This window comes from Arachis hypogaea, chromosome 13, assembly GCF_003086295.3.
Source record: "Arachis hypogaea cultivar Tifrunner chromosome 13, arahy.Tifrunner.gnm2.J5K5, whole genome shotgun sequence".
Classification (NCBI taxonomy): domain Eukaryota; kingdom Viridiplantae; phylum Streptophyta; class Magnoliopsida; order Fabales; family Fabaceae; genus Arachis; species Arachis hypogaea.
In genome coordinates, this window is record NC_092048.1 from 115,346,880 (window position 1) to 115,357,468 (window position 10,589).

At 38.1% G+C, this 10,589-nt stretch overlaps 1 protein-coding gene across 1 annotated transcript; it reads left to right on the forward strand.

Moving 5' to 3' along the window:
* Positions 1–1,490: 1,490 nt before the first annotated feature.
* On the forward strand, positions 1,491–3,610 carry LOC112735272 (uncharacterized). The gene is made up of 3 exons (XM_025784830.1): positions 1,491–2,229; positions 2,308–2,834; positions 3,518–3,610. Exons 1-3 carry the CDS (start codon positions 1,491–1,493, stop codon positions 3,608–3,610), a joined length of 1,359 nt encoding a protein of 452 aa, XP_025640615.1.
* Positions 3,611–10,589: the final 6,979 nt, after the last annotated feature.

Sequence of the window (10,589 nt, forward strand, 5' to 3'; positions counted from 1 at the left end):
ATGGAAAAAAGAAACGTGAAGGAGCAATGGAAAGAAATTCCACTGCTATGGTGTCAGAGTAAAACGTAAGTTACGTTTTACAAATTTCAATAGTTTATTTTTTTTATTTGTTTAAACTAACAAAACGTAGGCTCCGTTTTAAAAATTTAAGGTTTTTAAATATTTTTTAATTTCTTTTTGGCCCAAACGCATCCTGCGTTTTATGGATGGGCAAAAAAAAAAATTTTTTCGAAACAACAAACGCAGCCTGCGTTTTTTGGGCTGTCAGAATTTATTTTTGAAGGGAGCAAAATGCAACCTGTGTTTTTGCAGGTGTCAGAAACTTTTTTTTGGAAAACATAAAACGCAGGTTGTGTTTTTTTGCGAAAAAAATATTTTAATCCAGATTGTTGCCTATATATACGATCCGGAGTTCATTTGGAGTCCCTCACTTCACTTCTTCTCCTATTCCTCTCTCTTCCGTATGTGTTAGAGTTGTGAGGTTTTTTTGACAGTTTTCTGTGTCAAAAAAGTCGAGTTAGGTAAGGTTGAAATTATAGAATGTGTCGCAAATTTGCGAGTATATTATAATGGAGAGATTATACCCAACATATACGAATGAGTGACTTTTGTTTGTGAATATCCATTTTCATTTGCTATTCCATGCACCATAAATTTTGTAGAGTTGCAAAACGGTCTTTGTGATAACATACAAAGTCACATTTCGAAAAGGGTGAGCAGTATTTTATACAGGAATCCTGGACAAGTATTTGGTGAGCTGATACAGTTTCAAATAATGTCCATCACTGACGACGCAAGTATGCAGCAGATGTTCTATATTTATCAACAAACCCGATTTCACGTGCCGATGATAGAGTTGTACGTGGAGTTCGAACAACAGTCGGGGCTGGACGCGGTTGGCGAGGTCAATATTGATGAGCTCGGGGATATAGATTGGGAAGAAGATAACAACGACAGTGAAGAGGACTTCGAAGCCAACTACGAATTTGACAACAAAAATGATGACGGAGACTTGGCAGGCAATCCGGCGGTACAAAATGAAGCGGAGGCGATTGTAAATCAACACCCCTTTGGTGTTTCGTCTTTTATGCGGACTCTAGATCTCGAAGCCATGCATGCCCCGGAATTTCTTGAGTATGCGAATATCGGTATGTTATGATTATTCATTCAATTTATCACTAGTGTGCATTTTATTTGCCTTGTCTAACGAATGGTGGTGCGCATGTCGTAGGTGAAGGCAACGCTGCGGCGGAAGATGGCGAGTTTAGTGTCGGAATAGAATTTGCTTCAAGAGAGTCAGTGATATCTGCAATCAAAAACTACCATATCTCTAGAGGAGTTGATTACACTATGTATGAGTCTGACCGCAGACATTCTGTGCGAAATGCAAGGGGTATGGTGCAGGGTGCGATTGGCTTATCCGAGTTAGCTTGATTAGAAAGAAAGCATGTTGGGAGATCAGAAGATACAATGGCAAGCACACGTGCACCATGGGCAAGATTTCACAAGATCATGCGAAGTTGGACTCAGACACAATTGCAAATGCCATTAGGCCGTTGGTCGAAGCAGACCCCTCGATAAAGGTGAAATCTGTTATTGCAGAAGTTCAATCTAGGTTCAACTACACTGTGAGTTACCGCAAGGCTTGGTTGGCAAAGCAGAAAGCTGTCGCAATGGTTTTCGGTGATTGGGAAGTTTCTTACCAGACTCTGCCAGTATGGTTGAAAGCAATGACTGTGAAGATGCCGAGGTCTCGTGTTCAAATAAAAACGCTCCCTGTTTACCGTGAGAGTGAGGAAGTTCAAGGTGTAAGAGTTCTGCACCACGTTTTTTGGAGCTACTATCCGTGTATTGTAGCATTCAGACACTGCAAGCCGCTGGTGCAGGTTGATGGCACGCACCTGTACGGAAAATATAAAGGTGCACTTCTGGTTGCAGTTGTACAAGATGGGAACCAAAACATTGTGCCTATTGCATTTGCGACAGTCGAGGGCGAGACGGCAGACGCATGGGAGTTTTTCCTAACCAATTTGCGGAGATATGTTGTCACCGTCGATGGTGTGGGTATTATTTCTGACCGCCATACCTCCATCGACGCTGCAATAGCTCGCACCAATGGTGCATGGTCACCACCAAGAGCGTGGCACATGTACTGCATCAGGCACATCGGGTCCAACTTCTTAAGGAGGTTCAAAGCTCCATATTTGCATAAACTCGTGGTGAACACAGGTATTTCAACTCGCTGTTATGGTTCTATTCATAGTAAATTTGTGGCATCTGCTAGTGAATAAATGGTTTGTTCAACAGGCTATTCTAGGACGGAACAGGAGTACAACAAAAACTATCAAAGACTTAAAGAGCGGGGTGAGGCATATACTCAATGGTGCGATGACATCAGTGTTGAGAGATGGGTGTTGGCATTCGGTGGTCATCGTTGGGGACATATGACGACAAACTTGGTAGAGTGCATAAATTCTGTCATAAAGGGTGCACGCAACCTTCCTGTGACTACCATTGTTCGGTCCACTTTCTATCGGCTGAATGAATTGTTCACTCGGAAGAGTACTGAGGCTCATGAGCGTCGCCGCAACGGATTCACGTATTCAGAATTTGCAACGAAGAGAGTTGAAGAAAGCTTTCGACGTGTAGGGAACATTGTGGTCAACGGGTTCGTCAGGCGCAACGAGATATTTGAGGTTCACGAAATGAAAGATGGTACCATTTACACTGTTAACCTTGCGCAACGACACTACGACTGTAGTCATTTCCAGGTCGAGCGACTTTCATGTCGCCACGTGCTTGCATGTTGCGCCAACCAGCGTCTTGATTGGCAGGTATACACGTACACGACGTGTACAAGATGTCTGAGATTTGCAAGGTACCATTTATTTTTAATAAATTATTTAAAAATAACAACAAACTTTTAATTTATTTTTATAATTTATTAGACAGTACGACTAGTATGATAAAAATTAATAATAAATAATTAAATAATAATAATAATTATTAAAAATAATAAAAAATTTATTACACATTCATTTTTATTATTAGAAAATAATAATAATAATAATAATAATAATAATAATAATAATAATAATAATAATAATAATAATAATAATAATAATAATAATAACAATATCATTAACAATAACAACATTAATAATAATAGCAATAACAGTAATCATAATAATAATAATAATAATAATAACAATAACAATAATAATAATAATATTAAAATTAACAATAACACTATCAAAATAAAAAAATATATTTACCCATTGAAGATGATCAAGATATTCAATAATGTGTTCTTCCAGTTTGATAAAATTATGAACTATTTTTTATTCCTTTACTGTATACATTTTCTTCTTCTCCCACACTTCTTCACTTTTACTTCTTCAGTTTTTCCTTTTACTCTGGTTTCACTCTCGTTTCACTCCCGTTATTCCTATCTGCGTTTGGTCTTCGCTTATATAAACAAATTTACCACCCAAAATGATGCGTGTCACACATGCAGCTAAGGTGGCTGCCAAATGCAACCTCCGATTTGCTCTGGCAGGTTGACAAACACAACCTACGTTTTGCCTTCTCCAAAGCTGGTCAAAAGTGAAGCAGTTTGCATGCAGGGGACACAGGGCCACGTTTCGTCCTTTGGTTGCCTAGGCCTACCAAACGCAGGATGCGTTTTGCAGCTTGCTCCTCTTTCTTGTTTTTCGTCCCAGCCAAAACGCAAGTTACGTTTTGTGCTCTCTGAAAAATGTCAGCTCCACATTTATGCATAACACACCATGTATCCATTTTTTACCAATTCACCATTTTCTAATCCATTTATAAATTAATTTCTGTGGTGATGTTGTAATGAAAATTACCACTGCTGGTTGTGTAATGTGAAGTCTATTTTGGACTAACTCCAATTTTCTTTGAAATTAGAATAACTAAACAATATTGCAAGTCAAGTATTATATAAGATAGTAATTCTAAATAGATTATAACCAAACATTACATAACAGCATAAGTTCGCCACAAAATAACAAAAAATCTAGTTGGCATGTAAACAAGTTTGCCAAACTATGATTGCTAGAAAGCATTGTTCAATTGGTGCTATTAACTAGGACAAAAAAACAGAATTCATGCAGTTGTATTCAGTTCTTCTAATGCTTGGATCTAGGATTAGAGACAAACTTAAAAATCTTTGTGGTGCCACTATTAGCTACTTTCAAGGTCTCCTTTGATGGTACCCTACTGGTGCTGGTGCTTTGAGTTTGGAGTGGATTTGGTGAATTTGGTGGTGGATTTATACTTGTTGGGGCCTGACAATTGCTTGCTTGGGTCTGAATTTAGAGGCAGCAGCTCGGTGTTTGGGTTAGCCCATTCTTGGCAGCTGGGATGGAGGCCTAAGTGGAGTTTGGACTAGAGCAGATGGTCTTGTTGCTATAGCTACTTGAGGATAGATTGGTGCTGCTATTGGTGCAATCCCTGATACTGCTGCCTGCATTGTTGTGTTAGTTGGTAGACTTAGAGTATTCTGGCTAATGACATTATTCTGCAATAATAACCAAAATACTCAGAGATTCAAATTATGGTTCAAGAAGTATATTATTGGCATTAAAAGTGTATTGTTTAGGGTGGTCTTACAGCAGATTGTTCTTGCACAGTACTAGTTTTAGCAATTTTTTCACCCTGCGATTGGTTTAGATCCTATGTAACAAAGATCTAGCAAAGTAACAAAATGGACAAATTAGTCCCTAAGAAAGATAAAAAATGACATTATAACCACTGACTAATTTTAAAATTTACAAAAGTATCCTTACGAGTATATATGTACAACCTAATGCTCAAACAATACTTGCTTACCTCTGGTTGAGGTGCTGACTGTGAAAGGGGAAGCAGAACCAAGGCTTGTGAGTCATCAATAGACTTCTTAGGTTTTTTCTTTTTTGGTTTTCAGTTGGAGTTGCTTGGTGCTCCTTTGCAATTCTTATAGTTGTGCCCTTTCTCATTGCACTTGCTACACGTAAATTGAAAACTTCTCTTTAGCTTGTCCCCCTGAATATGAGCCTTAGAGGGTCCTTGTTGCGGTTGTGCACCTTTGGCCTCCCAATAGGTCGCTTGATGGGTGGTGGAGCAGGCCTAAACTGGTCAATGAAAATCCAGAATTTCTCACTAGGAACCAATTTTATGCAATGTCTTATGAATGTGTTCCATACACAGCCAGGGATGCACAAAATCCTGTGGCTGATCATGCCTCTTTCTTATTGCAGCAATAACATCTATGCATGGCATGCCTAATACAAAACAATTCACATTTGACCCAGCATTATATCAAGACAAATCAAAAGAAAATCTTACAAATTAAACCATTTACCAGTCAATTGCCATATGTTGCATAAACATGTGTGTTTGATGAGATCTACATCCACTTTGGTCTTCTTTCTGCTAACTTCAAATCTTTTTCTTTCATTGTCTTCCACCCACTCAGCAATCTACCTGTTGCTAGGTTTTATCCGCCTCTGTAACCTTTTTTCCTGGACTGGTGCAAGCTTTCTAGTATAGTGCTCTAACAACCTAATGTGCTTGGTCATTCTCCTCATTAATAGCACCTAATTTTTTCACACATTGTCAACAATGGCTTGCATCTATACCTCACTACTTTTGCATTAAACACCTCGCACATGTTATTTGTAAGGCTATCCACCTTGGGTCTGTGGCTGAAAAAAGCTTTAACCCAAGTGGCTGAGTCAAACTTCATCAAATATTCCCATGCCACCTTATTAACCCCTTTCGGCTTCTCTATGGTCTCTTTGAACTCTGGTTCTATTGTGCGTAGCATACTCCCAAACTATGTCTCTAATGTGCATGTCTTTGAATTGATTAATGAAATTCTTCCACATGTGCATGACACAGTTGTGATGATGTGCTCTTGGCATGACCTCCTTTAATGCTGGTAGAAGGCCCTACAAACATATGAGATTGCAAAGACATATTATTGACACAACAGTCCAGAATCATGCAATATTCTAACCAATGCATACTAGACTAATCTACCCAAAATAAACAGTGTAAAAGTCTGACCTTTTGCTGGTCGAACATAAAGTTCTAACCAAATTGACTGGCATTACCCAAATCTTCCTGAAGCAGTGTGAGGAACCATTTTTATGATTCCTTGGTCTCTGATCTTGCAACACCATATGCCACTACATATAATTGATTGTTCGCATCTTGTGTCACTACTAAAAGTAGTTGGCCTCCATGGTATATTTTAAGAAAAGCTCCATCTAGATGGATGAAAGGCCTACATCCACTCTTAACTTACTTACAGCCCTCAAAGAAGATATAAATTTTGTCAAAAATAGGAAGGAATTGTGGGATAAGCTTCACATCTACTCTTACTGTCGGCCTGGGATTACTCTTAATTATCTCCATGCTATAGTCCCTGAGCTTCCCATACTGATCTTTTTCATTTCCCATAATCCTCTCTTTGGTCTCTTTCATTACCCTATAAACCATCTTCAAATGCACCACCAAGTTAAATTCTTCTCTAAGGAAGTCAATTGCCTCATTAGTTGTCATATGAGATTGAGTTGCCATTCTCATCTCCACTTTCTTACTGATCCAATGTTGATCAGTAGCATTACTACCTAAATCTCTTGCACATGTATACTCTGGCTTGTAAGTTTTTACTTGAAAGCATAACGGTGTCTTGTTGTAGCATAATAGGTCCGTGCGTACGCACAAGAGGCAAAAAGAGGGAGACGCGTGCGAGCGCTCCGAACAGGGGCTATACAAAGGGGTGTGTACGCACAGGTGCAGAAATTAGGGTGGGGTGTGTACGCACAGGTGTGTGCGCACAGGTGCAGAAATTAGGGTGGGGTGTGTACGCACAGGTGTGTGCGCACGCACATGCTCTGTTTTTTCCAAAAAAAAATTAGAGCTCTAAGGCACCAAACTTGAGCTCAACAAAAAGGTTCCAACCCCAAAACATCCAACATTGCACAACCACGTTATCCAAACTAAAATTTAACCTAACTAAGCTTGAAATTAAACTAAGCATAAGCTATGTACAAGAAACAAAATGCAACAAATTAAAACTATATACAAAGAGAGGGTTAGAAAGGTGTTACCATGGTGGGGTGTCTCCCACCTAGCACTTTCATTTATTATCTTTAAGTTAGACAATTGGGAGATCCCTTGCTATGGTGGCTTGTGCTTGACTTCCCCACCAATGCTTAAATTTCCAATGTCCTCCGGGATCCCTATCCTAACCATTAACAAAAACAAAAGACAACCAAAAATCAAGCTATTTACATATTAACATATTTACAATAGCCAATAAATAGCACACATTGTAACTCCCCGGCAACGGCGCCAAAAATTTGATGATGAGAGAATTTATGCCAATTTGGAATTTAGATAAAATAGAATTTCTTCCGTTACAAGTATAGTCCGAACCAACAATAGATCCTCTCAATCAAATTTTAGTTCAAAGGATATCACAATCAATACAAAATATAAATCGGGACTTCTAAATCCTGGGTCGTCTCCCCTAGGAGTTGCAAATGAAATGCTCAATTATTATAAACTGGGAATTCTAAGTGTGTATAAGGATGCATATGGTCAAGTGAGCTTAATATTTGAATCTTGATTTGCCTAAGCTCTCACTAACATATATAACAACCTATACAACTCAAAGCAAACTTAACTACCCATTCCTCACTTTTCTTACACACTCATGCATTCTCTTTTTAATCACAACTCATATGCATTGTTATTATTAATTTACTTTGGGGCGTTTTGTCCTCTTTTTATTATTTTCTTTATCTCTTTTTTTTTCAAACTAAAATATATACACAAAAGAGATAATTATGCCAATTCAGAAAATAGAATTTCTTCCGTTGCAAGTATAGTCCGAACCGACAATGGATCCTCTCAATCAAATTTTAAATTCAAAAGATGTCACAATTCAAAACAAATATAAACTGGGAGTTTTAATTCCCGGGTCGTCTTCCCTAGGAGTTGCAAATGAAGTGCTTAATTATTGGCTATGGGGAAATGGGGTTTGATGGCGAGAGAAGCAAGTAATGTAAAGAGCAAAAGAGTAAATAAACATGTAAGGAATTAAATGAGAGCAATTAAATTCAAAGGAAATTAATCAAAGAAAAGAGAAATTCAAATTCTAAGAAACCTCTTGGCATGGATTGAGAGCTAAGGTTACCTATCCTAGTCATTGACCACAAACATATGATGATTATGAAGAGTTAATCCTACTTAGTCAACCCTACATCGAGGATAAGTCAAATAGGCATAATTGATTTCAATCCACAAGTCCTAGTCAACTCTATTAATGGAAGACTTAGAGTTAATGGAAACCAAATCAACTAACTACTCTAATATATCAATCAAGAATGGACATCAATGACTCAAGGGTCACCAAAGTCCTCAATTCCAAGCCAAGAGTGAAGAAAAACTAGGTAAATACTAAGCCAAGCATTTTATCAAACACTTGGTGTGCATGAAAATAAAATAATATTAAATTGTATTAAAAATAAAATCTAACTACCAAAAGCAAGAAAATAATAACAATAACTCAAACAAGCATTAAATGAACATAAAACATAAATTGCATTAAATGGAAATTAAGATTTACAAGAGTGTTCATAAAATAAAAAGGGACATAAATGAGAAACTAAGTAGAAGAACTAAGAGAACTAAGACAATAAAGCATGAAAACATAAATGAAACTACATTAGAACAAGAATTAAAAGCTGAAATTAAAGGAAAATTAACTAAGAAAACCTAAATTCTAGAGAGAGGGGGGAGATTCTCTCTCTAAAAAACTAAGACAAAAATATAGAAAAATCTAAACCTAATTCCCCCCTCCCTCCTTCATTCCTTTTCATTTTGGCTTGAAATAGTTTCAGAAATGAGTTGGACTGGGTTTTGGAGGCCCAGAATTCGCCCCCAGTGATTTGCAATTAATGAGCTCACGTGACACGGGTCACGCGTACGCGTCACCTGGCGAAATTCATCCTCACGCGTACGCGTCGCCAAGCTCGCACTTGTGCGTGCGCACGCATCACTGTGCGCACGCACGGATGCTGAATCTTCCAAACTTCATTTCTTCATGGTTTCTTCTCTTTAGCATGCTCTTTTTCTCACTTCTTCAACCCATACTTGCCTTGGAAACTTGAAATCACTTAACAAATACATTAAGGCAACGAATGGGATTAAAGTGAATAAAATTTAGCAATTAAAAGGCCTAAAAAGCATGTTTTTACTTTCAAGTATAATTTAGGAAGAAATCATGAAACTATGCTATTTCAATGGATAAGTACAAGAAAAGTTGATGAAATCCACCCAAATAGAGCAAATAAATATCATGAAATGTGGATTCATCAGTCAGCCATGAACAGTCTTCACCCTTGCAGCCAACTCTCACCCTTTCCTTATCATTTTTTATCCAGACAAATTTCCTCCCTTCATATATGAACATATCCCTTACTAGTTCTTTGAACCGACCAATGGTTGCAAACTTGGTTCCAATCTCAAATCTACCCACTCTAAACCCATACTCATAATTTAATACTGGAAATTCATGTTTGTGTCCCTCATCTTCTGAAGACACTGGTGTGTGAAGATCCTCTGATTTATACTCATAAATAGGATCATCATCATCTGAATCCTCCTCATTCACATAAAGGCCGATTGGAGGCCTATCATTGGGCTGCACAGTAGGCACAGCTCCTTCAGAATGTACAGTAGGCCTAGTACTTTTGGGCTTTACAGTAGGCCCAGTTTCTTTGGGCTTTACAATAGGCCCAATTCTTTTGGACTTCACAATAGGCCTAGTTTTTTTGACATCACTCCACTTGCACTCCTTGGTCCAGCTCCTTTTTTACTTCCACCTGAGTCTGCCCCTTTTACTTGCTTCACATTGAGCTTTTTTTTTTTGGCAGAACCTTCTCCTTTCCTTTCAAAATTCTTTTTCTCTTCATCCCATCATCTTTCTCATCAAAGCTAGAATAATCCTCATCTAAAACAGTTTTAGAGACATCCAGAAGAAGTTTATACAGTTCGTCCTCTCCACTTTTGTACGCATCATCTTCTGTTGATAATGATGACTGAAGTTCCCTCATGATGCTATATCAAAGCGATCATCAAATTCTTCCGTTCCCTTTTCTGCAGCAGCATCTTCTTTCCTTGCATTATCCACTATCTCTGGCTCATCAACGGGGTGGTCGAAGTATATGTAAAAATCATCAGTAGTTGAATTCCTCAGCTTGTTCTCTCGAAGTTCATTGATTCCTGCATTCCCTCTCAAAATGTGTAGTCCAGACTCAATATCACTGCTTGTTGGGTCATACCAATAAACTGCCCTATAGGATACATAGCCCAGACCCTTGAACAATGTTACCAAGTCCCCAAAATTCACGAAGTCTAAGTCCATCTTCGAAAATTTTTCAACTTTTCCATCAACATACACAAGAATTCTACTGGGTGTTCTACTAAAATGGCCTCCGTGATGAAAACAGGAACTGCATATATATCCTCCATCTGCATTATCAACAAATACATAAATCAGAGCATAAACC